The sequence below is a fragment of the Mytilus trossulus genome, chromosome 3 (genome assembly GCF_036588685.1).
Source record: "Mytilus trossulus isolate FHL-02 chromosome 3, PNRI_Mtr1.1.1.hap1, whole genome shotgun sequence".
NCBI classification, from domain to species: Eukaryota; Metazoa; Mollusca; class Bivalvia; order Mytilida; family Mytilidae; genus Mytilus; species Mytilus trossulus.
Genome location: NC_086375.1, coordinates 15,828,297 through 15,850,001, shown reverse-complemented (window position 1 = coordinate 15,850,001; position 21,705 = coordinate 15,828,297). Strand labels below are relative to the sequence as shown.

General features: G+C 34.0%; 1 protein-coding gene across 1 annotated transcript; it reads right to left on the bottom strand.

The window, feature by feature from the left end:
• Positions 1 to 4,755: 4,755 nt before the first annotated feature.
• On the bottom strand, positions 4,756 to 21,488 carry LOC134710457 (uncharacterized). The gene is made up of 13 exons (XM_063570820.1): positions 21,352 to 21,488; positions 20,945 to 21,161; positions 10,622 to 20,740; positions 10,012 to 10,347; positions 9,422 to 9,587; positions 8,644 to 8,828; positions 8,102 to 8,352; positions 7,672 to 7,774; positions 7,193 to 7,313; positions 6,748 to 6,917; positions 6,144 to 6,474; positions 5,389 to 5,588; positions 4,756 to 5,065 (listed from the first exon to the last, which is right to left on the bottom strand). The coding sequence occupies exons 1-13, from the start codon at positions 21,486 to 21,488 to the stop codon at positions 4,775 to 4,777; spliced, it is 12,627 nt and encodes a 4,208-aa protein (XP_063426890.1). The 3' UTR covers positions 4,756 to 4,774.
• Between the last annotated feature and the right edge of the window lie 217 nt (positions 21,489 to 21,705).

Sequence of the window (21,705 nt, the reverse complement as noted above, 5' to 3'; positions counted from 1 at the left end):
TTCCATACACCAAATATAGTTGACACATTGAATACATTACTTGAAAAACAGACCAAAACACAAAAACTAATTTGTAACCACAGAACCATGAAGGTGAAGGTCAGGTTACAGAAATAAACACCCTACAGATATTCAGTACGCCAAATATAGTAGACTAATTTCATGCGTGCGATCGAAGTGCTTTTCTGGATTTACCTTCACAAGGAACGCTGAAAGCCAAACATTTGAAATCCGAAGATGTATAAGCTATATGACAAAAAATACCCAAAATGAATAGCCAAATTAATCTAAAGTCAACTTTGCCTGAGGGAGTTGAAACCTTAGTTGATTTCAATTTATTAACGGATCATTTAGGAATTTTAAAGAATTTTAGTAGACCTATCACTTATATTAACCGAAAAAATAACTGACCACGTAAACTTAAACTTGTTCACTGACCCATGAAATAAGGGCGAGATCAAGTGAAATGTGTTTGCAAGGTACGCACATCCCTAATATCGGCATCCTACGGACTAACAAGGAAGACATTAACTTTACGAAAAATCTGTCAAGTAGACATTAAAGACAGACGGAAACGTTATAACATAAGGCATATATTCAACGTATAAAGTATCCCGGTCATCTAAAATATTAAGCTTTTAATTTTTGTGAAGGCGGTGAACGTGCATATGCATTTGCTTTTTGATTGTTTTTACATATAACAATTCATTTAAATCTACTCAGTATGAGAAATTCGCAGGACGGTCGAATTAGACAGTTTTGTTGCCTGTCAAGTAAAACGCTTGCTAAATTTCTTGTCGTATACTATGTTATGCTCCTTTTACATGTATCAAGAGAGAAACAATAATATCATGGTTCCATATTAATAGGGCCCTATGTGTACGTGCGCATTAAATGACTATAAAGTTATAATTTTTCATGTAAAAGGCTATTTTAGAAAACAATACGTATTTTGCATTTGAAACTATGAAATGCCCTGGTAGTACTCTTTGCCAACACTATAACAAAAACAAGCCACACTCAGATACGAGATAACTCGATCCGAACAAAAATCGGATAGTCTATACAGCGAGCGACTCGCAATTTTCATTGAGACTACTTAGACTGTCGATAGAGACAACTCATTCCATGTATGTGACCTCAACAACTAGTTAAACTGAAACAGCATCGTGTAGAAAACAATAAAAGGTCCTGGCATGACAAGATGTGAAAACAAAAATCATATTGCAGTCAGCAAGTTACAAAAAAAACACATTAAATGGCAAGCTTCTGACTTCATAGGAGTAACCAAATTTTGAGAGCATTTTTTATCCTTCAAAACAGGTATGGTGATGTAGAAGCAAGTCTGTTAGACTATTCAGATCGACATGAACAAAACAAAAACTATTAGTACTTAAAAAAGTCATGAAACACAGAATACTGACCCAAGAGTATTTTTCGGAGTTATTCAAAGCAAGTTTATAATAATACTAAAAGATAGGGTATGATCCCACGAGAGACCAAATAACTTCCAAGTTAACAACCATTGATCACCGTCAACAACGAGCAAAGATTTTACAACTAGTAAATAAATCACTATTCACCAGTCTGAAATATCGGTTTTGAAATGTCAATTTGTACAAATGCAACGGTTTTAGAGTAAGATGAAGCAGCTTTTGGAGCGTAACCGGTCCTCGCCTTTACTTTGGACAGTAAGTGGGGTGACAAAAAATAGAAGAACAGAACACTTTTGTAATATACGCCTGGCTCATCAGATCAACAGCAAACCGGCACACACAACTAACAACTATCTCATATTATGCATAAATAGTACCAGTCGAAGAGAGCTCATAGTCACTGAACGAAATACTTCATAAGTTCAGGTATTTCACATTCAATGACTTTATGGTAATATTCTTTACCAAGCACTAAAATGTTGGCATTTATCCCTAAAGCTGACCCAAACTTAACATAGTCTTATTCCTAAAGGATATAGTTATAATACTGTTGTCAGGTCATTTATGATCTGTTTAATTGAGATATTGACATTGGTTTTAAGTAACTGCTAGTATACTTAAGTCCTTTGTCATTTATGTATCATTGCCATTTTGCTTAGTTTCCTATGTTACCTAATCGTACATCGGACTCGGCCTATTATTAAACTGAGTTTTAATGTGCGTATTGCTATGTGTTTCTTTATTCTACATTGGCTAGATGCAAAGGGGGAGGCTCGAGATCTCATTTATATGTTTTGGAGGTTAAAGTGACGTCCCTTTGCACTAAACTAGTACACAATTTCATTTAGGGGCCAGCTGAGGACCACCTCCGTGTGCGGGATCTTCTCGCTGCGATTAAGTCCCATTGGTGGCCTTCGGCTGTTGTCGGCTTTTTGCTCGGGTTGTTGTCTTTTTGAAATATTCCCCATTTCCAACTATTCTCAATTTTATGATTTAAAAGTCACGAATGTGGTTGGCTTAACAAGTTTCATATGAGCACAAACGTACATAAACATTTTCTATGTAGACTATAAACTGTCATTTTTAATTTAGCTCGCTTAAGAAGAATAGTCAATTGATAAACTTACTATACTGTGATTGTTACACTAGTAGAACAGTTAACATATATTACATACAGTTATTTTCGATTTATATGTTTGAATGTTTCTCTGGTATCTTTTGCCCCTCTTTTATTGTAACTTTTTCGTATGCTCAATATGAATATCCATGACATGTAAAAAAAAACTCGTAGTAGAAACGCATTTAAGTGTACATTTAAAACGTAAGGGTAAATTTTATAGCCTGAAAGTCTATGAATAGCTACAAATTTTGAACAAAAATGTATTTTGTTTTGTAAAACATTGTAATCTCTCTTTCCAATTTTTTTTCGGGCTTTACATAGAAAACTCAATAGCAACTGTTGTCAAGTTAATAAGTTAAATCAATAATATTCAGCATGGGACTATTATCATTGGGACGAATTCATATTGCTGCATAGTAATTCGTAACATTGGTTTCCTTCCCAAAATCTGATAAATCTCCGTCAACAAAGTTAGCAGGCATTTAATGCAATGTTTTCTGCTCACTATCATTGTATTATATGTGTGTTAATTATTGTATAACACTAGTTTGTACAAGGTTGTTCAGATTATACCTTCTAGAATATTGCCGTTTGTATTTGAAAATCAAAGACATGCAAGTACAGTAAGAATGATATAAAGATTAGAACTGAAACATTATGATTTCGTTATCAAATCCCATTTTCTTACTTCAAATGTTTTTCAAACCTTCCGTTATTATTTATCGTAATGATGACATCAGTCATTCCCAAAACATGTTTTTATCGTCAATGTTGTGTTTTTGGTTATTTATCAAATATATTCAAACTCTTGGTCGCGTTCATTTGAGTGACGTTTATCAAATTACTTAAAAAATGAAATGAATAAGATCATGCTCATGAAGGAAAATCACGAAAAAGAGACAACACATTATAAGTTAGACAGATTATGAGAAATCGATGCTTACAAAATGTATTAAAAATTACTAAAAGATAAATAAGAAATCGCGTGACCTAAAATTTCTTTTACTAGTATATTGGTCATTTGAACTCTGATGGACAGTTGTCTCGTTATTCAGAAATCAACACCCGTTTTTCACCTTGACTTTGTAAGTTTTTCTTTGACATGAGTTTGAATATAAATACTTTTGTGGTATCTTCCCGTCTCTCATTTATATAGCAATATTAGTATTACTACACCATATGCACATCTCGACAGTTAGTCTAATAATCTTTTTACCGCATGTTCGTTGCCACGAGATTGAAGAACCATACAAAACTACTGGTAGAATGATGTCATCGGATACACAAACTCTACCAACAGTGGTTCATGTAAATCGTTTCGCCAAGTTGTGAATGTATTAAAGAGTATGTGTTTACTAAGAGGTCGGTCATCGCTATTATGTTCATATGTTAAAACAAATCACAACGTGTTTGGGGGCGTCTTATACTTTCAATTAGATGAGATATTTGTTAACACCGTGTTGAAGACCTCACTTTGACTTTGAGATGTAGAACAGTAACACAAAAGCTCTCCTTTGCTTTAAATATATGCACTGATGTTGTGTAATGAATGGTTACCCCATAACTTTTGTTTTTCTATCACAAAAAATTTATGAAAAAATTGAACGGCTGATGAGGTTTCTGTCGTTGGACAGTCAAGTTAACATGCGTCGGGGTTTAACATTATTTTGAGCCCTAAGCATCTCATCTTTTTTTACGTCATTATCTGAATATCAAAAGGTACACAGAGTTATTACAATCAGTTAATTCTAGACCAAATCATGTTAAAAGCATACAGCCCATACGTTTTAAATACTGTATGAAACGTATTGAGTGAAAGGAAATGTCTGGTATACGTCAATGTACCATCAACCCATAGACAGCAAAAACAAAAAGACATTTTAAGCTGTATATAAACTTTCTTCTGGAAAGTATCTAGACGAAGTCAGACATGATATATTACCGTTCGTTTTTTAATAGTGCTTTTGTTGCATATCTCGGTTTGTCATCCTTATTTAAACTTTTAAGTAACCTAGTTTAAATTGCTGCAATAAACGTTACTTTCTAAATGGTTCATTGATGAGTGAAACAAACAAAAGAAATGCTGCTCTTAATTTATTATAATCGAATTTCTATACACAAAAAGAAATAAAAAAGAAATAAATAAGAACAAAAAATTAACAATTAACAAATAATCAACAAAAACAAAATTGAATCTCTTTCGGTAAACGTTCTATAGTTAACGGCATTTTTCTTGGACTTGCCATGAAGTGGCCAGAGCGTTGGCATCAGATGTGATTTGTTTGTTAGACATCATCATGTCGTCAAATCTCTCGTTGTCATGGACACCAAGCAGACCACCTGTTCTTCCATGGAACCAATGGCTGAGTTCAATGTCATATGACGCGGATTTGATATTGTTGACAACACCAAAACCATTTCCATCGACGTAAATGTTGTCTCCTACTTGTGAAATTTTTATCTCGTTTGATGCATATGGAAGTTTGCTCTCTACTCCATCAACACGGACCTGAAAATAATATAAAACATACATAATAAGGATTGCGAAGAAAATACTCATACGCTGTTTTTAAGAAAGCAGAAAACATTAAAAAGAAAGAAAATCGTTTAATTAATTTGATAAAAATATTTGTTATCGAACATCAAATTCTAAATTTTACACGGAAAGCACTCATCATGAATTAGCAATACAATGAATTCATTACATGCAGAAAAGAACATATCGTCTATGGCAAAGTTTTACAAAATTCATTTATTTTCTAAGTTTGATAATTTAAATGCATCCCTTAAACTTTAAGAAACTTAATTACATAAGATCCGAATAATTCTTACCTTTCCATTTGGAGCAACTTGAACATTTTGTGTGGGGGTCATGACAACCAATTTTTTACTCTGTCGTCCCATGTAATTAAGAATGATACTGAACTTGTCTTTGCCAAAGTCACGTGCAAGGACATAGCTGCATCTTCCATTGAAATCGAATTCTTGGCCATCAAAGGTGGTGAAATGATCTCCCTTGATGTAAGCATGAGCTGAAATATATTCAATTAATTTGGTATACATTTTTGTAAATGAAGGTTTGGAACATATTTATAACTATTATAACTAATTAGTAGTATACGAATTTGATCATGTGCGCAAACTTGCCTATTCTTATTTGTTGCTTTAAGTTAAATGTTGTGATTGTTTTGTTCCGGTGTTGTTGTTATTTGTAATGACGTTGTAAGATAATTATCGACTTATGAATTTAATTGTTCATCTGATATCTTTCGTCTCTCGTATGCATGAAATTTTCATAATTATTTTTTATCATATATTTTAACTTAAAAATATCAGATAATTGAATATGATACCAATAAAATGATCGCAGCCTCAAATTGACTTAAATGAATCTGAATAAAGAATGCAATATACATGAAAAATGAAGTTTAAATTCAAACATATTAAACTCATATGTATGCAGTGCATAGTATTACAAAAGTAGCATAAGGGTTAGTCATTTAGAACTCTTAGTAAATTGGGAGTTTTATAAAACAAAATGTTTGGTTTGCATTCAAACGGTACGTCGATCTCTTTATTTTACTCACCACCAAACGATGGAATAACTGCATGAGACCAAATATCGCCCAAGGATGGGAGTGGATTTGATTGTGGAATGTAAGATCTGAGATTCTCAATTGGATTGGCTATCCTTTTAACTTCTGTTAAAGATTTCATTTCTAGTGGAAGATAAATGTCCATTTCAAAGTGACCTTTCTTTGGGTCATATACTGTGACTTTTGTTTTCTTAACATCAGTAATTAAGTCTTTGATATTACTGAATTCGTCTCCAATGTCTTTTTTAATAAAATTGACGAATTTGATAAAAACAGATCTGATGTTTTCTTCAATCTCCCAGTATTTATATGCTGATGAAGCCTGAAAAGAACAGAAGAAACATCCAATTAACACTTAGTTTATCGAGTTAACTTTCAACACAATAAAAGATAACCAACTTATAAAAAAAATGATAGAATTCAACAAAAAATAGGTTTCATTTAAATTATAATCATATTTTGCTTTGCTGATAATTTTTTTAGCATTTTAATGATATAGTTTGAAGATGTCTACAAGTTAAAGATGGATTTCCAATGTAGAACTCATAATATTATATACTGGGGGTTGGGAGTATATTTCAAATGTATAACTCACCATATGATATACTGGGGTTGGAAGTGTTTTTATTAGCCCAGTATTGATTGATTCTCTTGCATTGTAGATAACTGTGTTGTATCTGTCAGCCATTTGTTTCATTGGAATTGTTGGTAATCTTGAACGAACTGATTCCAAAATTTTATTGCTTGAAATAGATGCAACTGAATCTGAAAGATAGATAAGAAATAGTTTAAACTTGAAAATACATCAAATCGTAAAAAAGTAAAATAACAAAAATACCGAACTCCGAGAAATTTTTTAAAAGGAAAGTCCCTAGTTTAAATGGCAAAATAAAAAGCTTTTAAATTGGACTTCAGTATTAATGTTTTCCTTTTACATACTTTTGTACTTTATATTAGGTTTAATTCATCGTTTCTATTTACTGAGTAGTATCTGATATTTATATCCTGAGTATCAATTAATCATTGATATTGATGTATACCTGTTACTTGTTTTCCATATTTTGTATATACTCCTTCAATGGTGTTTGACAGCTGTGTTGTCTGTGACTGTGTAAAATCTAAAACTTCAGAGTAGTACTGTAATGACATGTCTTCCATTAACTGTAATGTAAATAAAATATTAATGTGTTATTCTTCTTAAAGAAGAAAAAATATTATAAAGTTTGGTGATGCCATTCATGGTTGTTATTGTAGTGTAATGTTACAAATCGTAGTTATTCTAGTGAAATATTCAAATTCAAAGTTGTTTAGTTGTTATTGTAATAAACTGTTACAATTCATAGTTGTTATTTTAGTGAAATGTTACAATTCATTATTGTTATTGTAGTAAAATGTTATAATTCATAGTTGTTATTGTTGTAAAATGTTTAAGACAAGGAATAGCAATCATATACAAATAGAAACGCTATAAAACAATATGAGTGCAAAACTTAAAACAAAATCACAGAATTAAATATACCTTTACTAATTCAGTAATTTCAGCAAGATACAAATTATATAGTGTCCAGTCCATATCTTTTGTTAGACTGTTGATTTCATTCTCAAGTGATTTCATCTGATGTCTAAAATAATAAAGGAAATTGTCAGAATTATAGTCAAACATTTTCATAGAAATTAAAAGTGTTTAATTAAAAGTATTTAACTTCTTAAGCTCGTTTTGATATTTCACCATTTGTTGACACTCCTTCTATTATTTTTAGACTTCTCTACATGTTTTACACATAACTGTTTAAGATTTAACTTTCGGTATTGCTGTGAATATTTTTTACTTATTGTTATAGTAACATCTTTATTTTGTATTATATTTAAAGAAGTAACAAAACTTTGAATTCCAAAAATAGTGAAAATTAACGAAACAAAATTAAAGATAATGATTTGGTTTTAACTACCTGATAACAGTTTGTGTTGTTTGGAAATGTCCTACGATATCATTTAAGTAGTAATCATTATCGCGTCTCATTTTTTGAAGTTCGGTAACTCTAGCTGACATAAAATTGATGTATGGTTTCATGTCTTCTTTGATAGCAGATATGATCAATCTGTGTTTTGATTGGACCTCCTGTTCTACAGCAATCCATGATGTTTGAAGTGCTTTGTTAATGCCATTGCCATATTTATGAATCTTGTTCAAACCAACAGACTACAAAAGAAGACATTATGATTAGCTTAAACAACGGACGTATTATTCAAAAGAAAAATAATGCAAAAACCAAAAGACTTTTTTTTTAAATTCAATTTGTTTCTATATAATTTCTATTCATAATTGTAATATTAATGAAGTTGTTATTTTGTTTGATTAGTTTATCTTATTATTTCCACCTTAACAAGTTACTGATGTAAAAAAGATAAATGTTTTGCTTAATTTGTAATTAAGGAATTTCATGTTTAACACTGATGAATGTTTTCCCATAATTTTTAATGTACAACAAACCTTTACGGTTTTCAAAAGATCTGGGTTCCAATGTACACGTGTATGGAGTATCTTGGAAGTCTTCAGTTTCAGGTTGATGAGCGTATCGGAAACTCTCTTACTGTCCACATCTCTGAAAACTTCGGCTGTGATTCCACTTTCGTCTGACATTTTAGCATTCACATGAAGAATGTTTTGTGGATTGTCTGAAACAATATCAGGGTAAAATACTAAAATGTTGTACATGCTTATAGTTTTTGTTACTTCGATATTTAAGAAGTATACCTTTCTTATATTGAGCTCAATCCGAATGCTACATATTTTTATCATGACCTATTTCTATAATAAGTACACAGATCATTATCTTTAATCGTCGTATAAAAGTCTGAGATTTGCAGATGTAGTATACCGGATAAATAGAACAGACAACGTGCTTTGTAATAACTGTCTTCGAAAAAACTTTTATCCAAGTTTGTGTAATAAAAAACATAGAAGGCTTTTCTGTTTAGACAAAAACAATTAACCATAAAAATAGCAGGCAACATCATCGAAGGGCAACTTTGCCTGAGGCAGAAGCAACTTTAACTCAAAAACATATTTTGTCTGAGAAAGTTGCAACATTTGCTTTGAAAAGTACTTTGCCTATAGAAGCTGCAATCTTTACTATTAAAACATACTTTGCCTAAAAAGAGGAGAAATCTTTGTAATTAAAAACATACTTAGTTGAAACATTAGTTGATAGAAAATTTACATATTAGTTTAAATATTAATAATAATTGGGTCAGCTTTTCATTCTTACCAATATCATAGTTCATGTTGACATCAATACTGACATCTGATGGGTCAAAAACAATATCTGCACTGACTGGTTTGGCATTATCATACAGGTTCTTAATTGACACTTTGTATGGAGCTGTAGTTTGCACATTTCCTTGGATATTGATTGATTTAATAGGCGTGGTCAGCTGTAAATGAACATATATGTGTTTTTAAATACATGTATACATTATGATAAAACATATCTTTTCTATATTATATTTGCTTACACATTTCAAATTTTTCTCTTAATAAAAACATAGCTAGTTGACAGGATTTTTAGCTTCTTCTTTTATTATTTAATGTATTTTGTTATATTTATTCTCTAAAATTGTAATCTTGCATGGACATTAAAATGTTTTCTCTGTTTATTATTCTTCGAGTTCCGCCCTTTTGTTGACCTCTTTTCATCTTTCTTAATTCAAGTAATTCTCTATTTGTGCTTCTACATACTACAAGCTCTACTGATTATTCGGGTGTTATATGGCATTATTCGGGTGTTATATGGCATTATAAATAACGCTTTTTTGCTGATGATTCATCCCCAAACATGTTAGTAAAATAATAACTTACATCCATCTTGATGCTCTTCTTCAAGTTATCGATTTCTCCCATTATTCCAAAGTTCTTTGCCATTTTGTTTGCTGTTTGGTATTTAACATCGACAGAAGCCATCTTTTTGTAAACTGATGATTCTAGGAGTGAAGTTACCTCAACGTCAACCGTAGTATACGGATGTTTGATTCCTAGGTTAAAGCTGTAGTTGGTGTCAGTACCAGATGAAAGATCTTCCAGTCGTGAGGAAAGAATTATTGTCTTCCTTGAATCTTTAGAATACTGGAATGCAGTTTTACCATCAAACAGAACAGATCCCTTGTTGAATTTCACTTTGGAATCAAGCTTTACATCCTATTTATAAAAAAAAGTAAATGAATATCGGTTAATGTTTAAAAAAAGTTATGAGACTTATCCATACAGTATAGATTAAATAGAATAGGTTTTTTTTAATAACCAGAAAAAACGTTGTTTATTTTAACATTCATCGATAAGAATAAGATTCTTAATACAATGTTTCTTTCAACTTGATCATCAGGGGCGGTAAGGAAAATACGATTACAGAAATTGAACAATTCAATTTGTCATTGACTAAGTTACAAGAAAGTTACTTAAAATATTGCATTACCTGTCCAATACTTGGCATTTCTAGAACAACATTGGCATCTACACCATTTTCACTAGGAGTTATATCCCCTTTTACAGATACTTTCTTTGTCTGGTCACCATCAGCATCCCAGAAGAAGGCACCAGTTACCATTTTAGATCCAAGACGGTTCTGAATTGCGTTTGTAAACATGATAGATCTGTTTGGGAAACGGAATTTCATACTTGTATCTCTGTCATCATTGCCGTGTTTACAATCATAGGTATATCCAAATACATTGGCTTCATCTATGTTTACATCAAGCGAAATTAAGTTATGACTTGTTGAACGTTTTAATTCTCCTCTAAATCCGATGGTTTTAGACGGATGTACAAATCTAACTGCTAAGTTACACTTATTATTGCTATTACTATAAAAGACTTCCATGTTCATATTGCTGTCTGTTTTGTCTGTATTCCAGTTTAAGCTGATATCGCTGTTTATCTTTTCGTCTTCCATGTTACCTCCGATTCTGAAGTTCATAGGTCTAGGGTGTCTTGTTACTATGGATACTGTGTGATGCTCAATATTTGAATAAGATGTGTCAATATCTAGTAGAGGTTTCCCGTTGTATTCCAAGAAGACTGATTGCATGTAGTTACCAGTGGAATATTTATGTCCCATATTGACAGTTATAGTTTTAAGGGCTTCGAAAGGTGTAGAAATTGACATGGATGTCTTGATATGCTTTCCACTAGATATCTCCGAAACATCACACGAAGCATCAAATGAAATGGTCTTTTCTCTATTCCACGAGGTTTCAACATGTGTTTGGTATTCATTTCTGTATTTCTTGTTGACCAATGAAACACTCAATCGTTCGAAGGACTTAAACCCTGTGGTAAGAATTGCAGTGGTTTCCATGTCCAAAAGAGAATCGTAACGGATATGTACTTCGGAATTGATTGGTTTAATCAAAGGAGTTACAATTTCGACTGTGGCGCGCAAATCTTTGATGTCTCCTGTACATGACAAATTGATCTCGGAAGATTCAAGTCCCTTAAATGGAGTCTTCAGCTCGATTCTAGTTGTCATTGGTCTGCTTTCTAAGTCTACTAAACCAGATAGTTTAACTGATTTCTTATTTATCTCAAAAGAAGTGTCTAAACTATAGATCATATTTTGTCTTTCTAAGTTTCCCTTAAGAGACAATGATCGAATTGCATGAAACGGAGTCCTGACATCCATGTTGATCGATCTTGGTGACAGTTTAATATCACCAGTAATTTGAATTCCAGTTGAGCATTCGTAGTTCGAAAATACAGATAGAACCTGGTCAGTCCCGTGCCTGTATACCCATCTCATCAACTCGTGTCCTTTCACTGGAGTTTTTACTTCGGCTTTTATATCCATCTTTCTGAAGTTCTGGTTGAGATAATTAAGACTTATTTCGTAAACCTTTTCAGGGGAAAGTGCAACAACAGCTGATGTGCTGACAAAATTTGATTTACGAACATTCTTGATCGTAGCTGACATTGATTTAGCTGATTTGAAAGGTGTTTCTACCTTAACCGATGCCTCATAAGATGGTTGACTTTTAAATATGGTTTCTACAGAGATTTCATCGTTATCAATTTTTCCACTTATTTTAGAAGTGAAATCGCTGAAGCTTCTTCCACTTTTTAATTCTAATTCAGCTGATTTTGTGAAACCAGCAATGTTGATATTTAAGGTTGATTTTACTTCTCCCATTTGCCTGCCTTGAATGTTGGTCAAAGTGTTCAATGAAATTTGGTTGTTACTTCCAACGGAGGCACTGAATGAAGATGAAGACTTTGTTAAACTTCCAGAGATGTCATACTTGATGTCAATGTCTTCTAAAATTGTTGTTTTCAGTTCTAGACTTCCTTGTATATTTCTTGTTGAGGAGATATGCTCAAAACTAAGGTCATACATGTTTTGACCTTCAATAGCGAAATCAGATGTGAGACGAAAGTTTGAAGGATTATTGTTGAAAACTACGTTCATTGACATTTCGGTTAATCCACTGACTGGAGTTTTGATATTAATTTTTCCATTGAATGGTGAAGTCTTATCAAAAACTGCATTAAATTCTACATTGTAAGATCCAACGTTTCCATTGACTTGTGCCGTAATTGTATCCCTGTCAGTTTCGTATAAGAAATTGGCTGCAATCTTCTCGTATCCTGCAACTGGAGTCTCTAGTGTCATTTTGGCGTCAATTCCATTGTATGTAACAATTGAAAATCCCCCATTGACATTTTTAGAGTTGTATACAGCATTTAAATTCGCGACAAATTGGTTTTCTCCCATTCTTCTTGTCAGGCTGAAACTGCTGTCGTGGATGGTTTTTCCTGCGAGTTTAATCAGTAATGAACCAATTAGATTGTTACGGTTTATTTTTGCAGAAGACATTAGTTCAATGTCGTCAGTAAGTGGAGAACTGGCAGATACTTTAACCTTGTATTCATCCGAGTACTCAACAAGGAGGTCAATAGATCCTTTCTGGTTGTCGACTGATATTTCAACTGCAGAACCTAATTTGGAATCAGTCATGATCATATTGAATTTTGAAGTCATAACATGGGTCTTCTCGCCATATGATAGTTCTACATTTGAGCTAAATCTTTGAACTGTTCCTTCTAAAGATATTTTCACAAATGCATCTTTGGTGAATGGTGATTTGAAAGTCATTTGAGCGTTCTTGTTGTCTTTTAAGTCATATGAACCATCAAACGACATTTCTTTGCCGTTGTAGGACGCAGAGATAGCAGTTGAAAGTTTCTTCATTTCACCAGTTGTTGTATGTCTTATATTTACTTCATATTGACGAGAGCCTTTGTGATTCAGCTGAAGTTGGGCAGTGAAATCTTTTGGCTCTCCGTTGTATTTAACAATTGTGGTAATGTCCTCGCTCCATGGTGATTTAACAGTCATGGTTCCATCAATTCCAGATGATGTCTCAATAGAAATGTCTCCGGATACTGTTTTGCCATTGTAACTTGCCTCAGTATTTGCCTGGATACTTGTTGGTTTCTTGATCAACTTGAAGGTTACTCTTGCGTTATGTTGCAAAGCGCCATTGTAGGTGATTTGAACAAAGGACAAACAGTTTTTCCAGTTACCGTTGCGGGCGATCTCAATGATAACGTCATCATACATTGGTGTTTTCAAGGTGATCTTTCCAACAATGTCTTTTCTAGAATCAAGAGTTACCTCAGCGGAAGCTATTTTGTCATTGTACTTCACTGAAGCCAGTGTAAAGAACTTTCTGACTGATCCATCCAAACTGAATGAAACACTGGCATCGTGCTTCAAAGAACCACTGTATGTAATTTTAAGACAGGTTTTGAAATTTTGTATAGATCCCTCATTTGAAAAAGCTACAATGATTTCATTTGTCCATGGTGTTGTGACTGTTATTCTGCCTTCAAGAATGTTTGTTGTATCAAAACTGACGGCAGTAGAGGCCATTTTGTTGTTGTAGGTAAAAACTGATTTAGTTGTAAACTTAACCAATGTTCCATCCATATTAAAGGTAAGACTGGCATCATGCTGCAGTTCTCCACTGTAAGTAACTTTGAGACAGGTTTTGAAATTGTTCATCGTCTTTTCGTGTGAGAAGGCCACAATCATATCCTCGGTAAATGGCGATTTCAATGTAATTTTCCCTTCAATATCCTTGGTAGCATCAAAATTAACATCGAAGGATACTTTTTTGCTGTTATACATTAAAGATGATTTTGTTCCAAACTGCATCATTGATCCGTCGAAGTTAAATTTAAGGCTTGCATCATGTTGTAACTGTCCTTTGTATGTGACTTTGAGACAAGATTTGAAATTCCTTAAGGATCCTTCGTTAGAAACTGCTACAATTATGTCACCTGTAATAGGAGTTTTTAATTCTAATTTACCTTCAATGTCTTTAATAGCATCAAATACGATTTCCCCTGATGTGGTTTTGCCATTGTATGTTAAAGCGCCTTTAGTGTTAAAATTCATCATTGATCCGGCATGATTGAATGTTATGAGAACATCGTGTTTCATTGATCCACTGTAAGTAATTTTGGCAATGCTCCTGAATGTCAATGGTGTTCCATTATGGGAGAAAGAAACAATTATGTCATCCGTCATGGGTGACTTCAATGTCACTGTTCCTGTTATGTCACTAGTAGCATCAAAGGAAATGTCTGAAGATACTCTCTTGCCATTGTAACTAATCTGACCATTAGTAGAGAACTTCTTATATGACCCATCATGGTTAAATGATGCCTGAATATCATGGGATATCTTTCCGTATGACATCGAAGCAGCTGATGTAAAAGCAGTTGGTATCTGACCTTGATGGTTGAAGGATAGGAGAAAATCGGACGAAAATGGTGTTTTCAATGAAAATTGTCCATTTATTCTTCTCAGTGACTGGAATTGGATTTCTGCCATTATTTTCTGGTTATTGTATTTAGCCTCTCCTACAGATTTGAAGTTTCTCATTCCACCTTCAAAGTCAACCTTTCCTGATACTGATTTTCCATTGTAGGTAACTTGTGCATTTGACTTCAGAGATTTTCTTTCCTTAACGGCAGAGAAGGTGACTTCTAATTCGTGTTGTTTAGCTCCACTGTATGTTAACTGAGAAAGTGATCGGAAGTCTTTGAAATCGTAGTTAGAAGATGTAGCAAAGATCACATCATTTGAAAATGGAGTTTTGAGGGTGATGTCAATTTGTACTCCATTGGTCAAATCAGTTGTTATTTGTCCACTAATTTTATCATATCCGTATGATACATCAGAAGAAGATTTGAAACTGTTCAATGCACCATCATGGTTCATTCGGATGACAAAGTCTTTAGTAAATGGAGTTTTCATAGACCCTCTAATGTCAAGACGATCATTCACAATGACTGTCAGATCAGCTTCAGCCATTTTTTCGTTAACAGTCACTTCGCTGTGGCTATCAAAGTTTTTAGCGGTGCCAGAAAATCTAATGGATACATCAGCATTTCGTAGTTCAGAAAATGGTGTTCGGAGTGTGACAGATGCCTTTGTTACGTCATCAGATGAAATAGTTATGTCAGTCGTAATCTTCTGTTCGTTGATTCCAGCTTCAATGTTGCCGTTCATTTTATTCATTGGTCCAGTTTTAGAATAAACCATATACATCGTCTTTGCAGAATCAAATGGAGTTGAAATGGAAATTCTTCCTGAGACATCAGATTTGCTTTCCATTTGTGTCTCAACAATGATCTTGTCTTTCCCAAGTGATGCCTGTATGGTTGCTTTATTGTTGAATATAACTCCCTGGTATTCAAAAGTTGCTGCCATTTTTGGCACCTTCAATGCTTTGATGGAGACGGTTCCAAATGTTTGTCCTCTTTGACTGAACAAAGCATCAAAATCAAAAATGGTCTGTTTACCATATGCAATGTTTGAAGAAGATTTCATTTTTCCCTCATTGCTATGCATAATTGTAGCTTTTACAGTTTCTGTATAGGGTGTCTGCAATGTCAATTGTCCTTCTACACCACTGAGTGAGTTAAATGAGACATCAGCGACACTCTTCTTCTTGTGAAAAAGAATATTTGCTCGTGAACGGAAATTGTTTAAGCTTCCACTATGAGTAAAGGAAAGATCGGTTTCTTGATAGCCGACGATGGGTGATGATAGTTTCATCTCTGCTGACAGTTGACCTACAGTCTTCAAATTGATCTGAGCTGAGTACTTATCTTTGTTTGCTGCCAAATCCATCTTTGTACTGAATTCTGATAATGAACCAGTGTGTGAGAAGGAACCTGCCATCTTTTCATATTTCTTGAATGGAGTCTTTATGGAAATATCAGCACTTCTTGTTGGTTTGTTTATCAAGATATCTGCAGATATTGTATCTTTCTTGAAGTATGTTATTTCAGCATGAGATTTTATCTTGCTGTCTGATTTTTGATGTGACAAAGATGCCTTGACATTGCTGTAGCCAACAAAAGGTGTCTGTGCAGCCAACAGAATATCAATGGATGGATTAATTGCAAATCGTATGTCTGCAGCGACCATGTCTTGTTTACCTCGACCTATCTCGGCATGGCATTTAAAATTAGAAAGTGATCCTTCGTGCGATACAGCAGCATTCATTTTCTTCCAACCGGCAACTGGAGTTTCTACACTTGCTTCCCAATTGAATTTAGACCCTATTGATGTTTTCATGTTGGCTTTAACAACGTCTTTTCCTTTTTTAATATTGGCATCACACTTGAAGCTCTTCCATGTTCCTTCGTGTTTCACGTTGGCAATGACTTTCTTATATCCTTTAAAAGGAGAAACAAACATAAATGTAGCTTTCATTACTTTAGCCAGACGGAAATTAAAATCGGTACTGATTTTCTGTTTCTTGCTGTAGATTAGGTTCATCTTGTTTCTGAAGCTTTTCAGATTTCCCTTGTGAATAAGAGTCATGGTAATATCCTCAAACATTGGTGCAGACAATTTCACGGATCCTTTGATACGTTTTCCAGAAATAAGTGCTACATCAGCAGAGGCTGGAGTCATTTTACCGTAAGCATATTGAACATGAGATTTAAGATTCCTCAAGGACCCTGTATGATGGAAAGATGCTTTAAAGTCATCCATGAACGCTGATTTGACTGTCAAAGATCCTTGCATTTTAGCCAGATTTTTAAAGATTATTTCGATTTGATGTGGCTCGCCCTTCTTGTATTGTGCTTTGACGAGAGAATTGAATTGTTTCATGCTTCCTTTATGGTTTATCTCCAAAGATATTTTGTCCATAGATGGACACTTGTATGACACAGATGACTTAAAGTTAGCTTTATTATTAAATGCTATGTCCAATATGTGTTTCTGGTTGCCCTGGTATTGTAGTTCACCGTGTGTCTCCATTGACGGATATTTTCCTTGATGATAGACTGACAGACTTACTGGTTTGCTGTATGGACTTTTGACGGTGATGGAAGCGTCTTTCCTTTCGGCGTTTTTAACGGAAGTGTCTATAGAATATATATTTCCTTTAGGATATTCGATTCCTACAGAAGATGAAATGCCTTTGTCGTCATTTGTGTGTTTTATTGAAGCAGATGCATGTTGAAATTTGGCGAATGGAGTCTGAATTTCAAAAGTTGCATCAATGTTATCCAAATCCATTGTGTGACTTGATTTGACACTGATATATTTAGCTGGAAGGTATTCTATATTAGCAACTGTTCTTGTGGATCCGCTACTTCTTTGATTAGAGACGGTTATCTGACTATATGGAATGGCCTCGAATGGGGTTTCAATGCGGAAGTTACCATCGAATCCACCATTTGTATTTACGGCACTGGATATTAAGAACTTCTTTGTGATTGGTTCTGCTTCAATGCTGCTTAAAAGAGAGAAAGATCGTAAGTCTCCTTTAGCCTCTATTACAGAGTTAATTGTTTTCATGGATTCGTATGGTGTAGCAAGAGCTGTTGTGAACACAAAGGCATCATTCCAACGGAATCGGTTTTCCAATGATATTTCTTTGCCGTTATCGTATCTCAGCGAGCTCGACGTCACAATTACTTCAGCTTGATTCGTCTGCTTAATATCAACAATAATGTCCTTTGTAAAGGGTGTTGATGTCTTCAAGAAACCAGCTGGGTATCCAGACGTCATGTCGACCATACCATTAACGCTTATTCTTTTCTTATCCATTTTCAGACTGACTGACCCCTCTTTCTTGATACCAGATTTATAGTTGATGTCAGCGACGTATTTTGTGCCTTTAGGACAGGTGTAGGTCATCTCAGAATTTAGGGCGTTATTTCGAGTTACATGTTTAACTGATGCTGACATTGTTTGCATGTCATGGAAGGGGGTTTTTATGTCTAAACTGCCTTCAACGTGATCTTTCTGCACCATGTAGCTTGATTTCATGATTATTTCTCGTCTTGGGAGATATTCAATAACTAGATCTGATGATGTCATTCTAGAAGTGGGTTTAGAAACCAAACTTATTTGACTGTATGGTATTTGTTGGAATGGAGTTTCCAAACGAATTTTTCCATTGAGCCCATTGACAGAGTTCCATTCTGATGTCATCTGGATTGGTCTAAAAGTAGGTTCAATTTCTAAACTTGCGACTGTTTTGAAAGCAGTTATACCTCCATCAAACTTGAGTAATGTTTCAAATTTCCTGACTGACTTTATTGGTGTTACAACTGATATCTTGACAATTTTTGTGTTGTCCCATCTGAATCTGTTTTCCATGGCCATAATTTCAGTTTTTCCATACTCAATAGACGATGAAATGATCTGTTCCCCATCAATTGCTCGATCAATACTTAATACAATAGGTTTGGTAAATGGTGACCTAAATTTAAGTTTACCGTTTTGGCTGTTCTGCTGACGATCAAAGGTTCCACTTGCATCGATTTCATTATCATTCAACTTCATATTAATTTGTCCTGACATTGGAAAACGGGCATATTCAGATATAATTGAAGTTTCAAAAGTGATATCAGACATTTTGAAAGACTGTTTTGACATCACCTTGCCAGCTTCTCTCTTGTAGTCTACATGACCAGACATCATAACGTTACTATTAATAGATAAGGTTGCTGAACTGTCTATCAATGATGGTCTGTGTTGATGGTCAACACGCAGAAGGATATCGTCCATAAGTGGAGATTTAATCTTCAGGTCAAATGATACTCCCCCTTCACTAAATGTTATGGCTTGTCTTCCATTTACGTCCAATTCATAAGATTTACCATTAATATTTGACTGCATTTTAGAAATGAGTTCATTGCTGGTAATGCTGTGATCCCAATTTGCATCATATTTGTTGTTTGGTAGATTAAAGACAATTTTTCCTTTATTCTTCAGTCCTCCTTTTGTAAATCTGTGATTCATTTGACCTTCATACTGGTATACTTTGCCATTGTGCTCCATTGCTAAAGCGTTCTGGTATTTGTTGTCTGTAGTTTTAAGGTGGAAGCTTACAGAAGCTGTTTTCAAACTGGATAATGACGATTTGACACTAATTACACCGTTTACATCCTGGTCATCGTTACTGTAGTTAATTTCAACTTTTACTTTCTCGTTGTTGAGTTCAGTTTTCAGCATACTTTTTACCTTTCCGCTGTATTCATGGTCCACTTCTACTGAGGACATTTGGAAACCCTTGAATGGTGTTTTAACTGTAACTATTCCATGAAATTTGTTGGCATTGAATGGTTTGTCCAAATTTACTAAAACTCCAATTTTGTTTGATTTCTGCCATGTGATATCCATTGAGTTCTGATATTGTTTGGTAGTTGACATCAAATCATAATTCATTTGTACTAATCCAGTGACCGGTGTCTGCATTCTAAGGGTTCCAGCTCTTCCTTCATCTTTGTTTTTAAGATTAAGATCCAAAGCTATTTCCTCTTTCCCTCCCACAAAGATATCAAAATGGCCCTGGGTATTTATATCAACTATATGATTATAACTCGATAAGACACTTGTGAATGGGTTGACATGTTCTAGTCTAGCGTTTACATCCATGGAGTTTTTGTATGTCAAATCTCCTACAAACTTTATTCTTTTTGATTCATCTTTATCAGCATCCCACTTAACATCAAATGCTCCGGTATACTGAGGATTGTTGTTCATTGCTTCAATTTCAGCTGTCACGCGTCTGCTGTTAACCTTCACATCCCCAGACATCTTGATCAAGGTCTTCGGTTTGTATTGGGAAGTAAATGCCAAAACATATGATTTTCCAATCTGTGCTCCTACTCTGAAATCCCTAGGGCTCCCGTTTAGCTGACCAGCAATGGTAAAAGGTTTTCTTTCTGGAAGTGTTACATCATTGGATATTTCGAATTCAATATTTGACATGCTCTTGATGGCAGATTTTATCGTTGTTCTTTGTTTACCGATAGTGGCAGCGAAGTCGTTGGTATATTTTTGGTTGTTCTGCTGGATGAAGACATTTGATATGGAAAGGGATTTCTCATTCAATGAAAGGGAAATTCCACCAGAAACAGATGTCAATTTCTTTGATTTATTTTTCAGGAAGACTGATGTGCTCAAGGTGTGTTTTTTACCAACTGACACCGAAATGCTGGTATCCAGTGCCTTTTTGGTATGAATGTGACTTCCCTTTATCTTCAAGTCTGTTGCCTAGAAAACAAAATATTTGGTACCATATAGACATCGTTCTTCAAAACAAAATCAGTTTACATATAAACTTTCTATTTTATTCTTTAATGTAAACTTACTTTAAGGCTTTATTGATCGAATATTATCTGTAATTTAAGACAATACTATTCTGTATTTTAAACATAGAATAACACCCGTACATTGCAAAGTGTTGTTATAACTTACTGATTCAGGGTGCTGCAGTTGTGCGCTGACTCTGACATCGCTTGCTCGCCATGCTAACGTGTGTTTTACTGTTGATGAAAAGCTAATCTGTTTGTTCATATCTTTCTTATTGGCACCATACTGGACATTGAAGTTGCTAGTGGTCAGTTTAGCGTTAGTCAAAAAATTAATTCCAAGGTTAAGGTTCAAATGTGACATTTTCTTCAAAGTCAAAACACTGTAAAGAAATACAAAGAGACTCTTTAATATATGTACATTGTTTGATACTATTACAAAATTGTCTAATCAATTAAATCGATGGCTAAACATTTCAACAATGATATTGTAAACTATGTTTTAGGCTACTTATGTTTATTTTCTGACTATGTTTGACTTATAGATACTCTAGTAAATAAAATAACACTCACCCATTTCCTTTGATTGATGTGGCTTTCTTTGTTGATTTCATGACAATCTTGCTGTTCATGGTAACCTTATCACGGGCAACACGTGGAATGATATAATCAAATGTGGTTCTGGTTATAACAGATGTAGGTCGAATCATAATGTTGGATCTGCCTTTAGTAGTCAGAATTGGAGATTGGATGTTCATTTTTGTCTGATAACGGGCTTGCTTTGCGTTTCCTGTATCTCTTACTTGAACTGAAAACAAAAATCATATTTAAAATGACATCAACAAAAGTGGAAAGTTTGGCCCTAATTCTAAACAACCAAATATCACCAATTGAAATAGTCTGTTTCAAGTCAGCAATATAACAGCC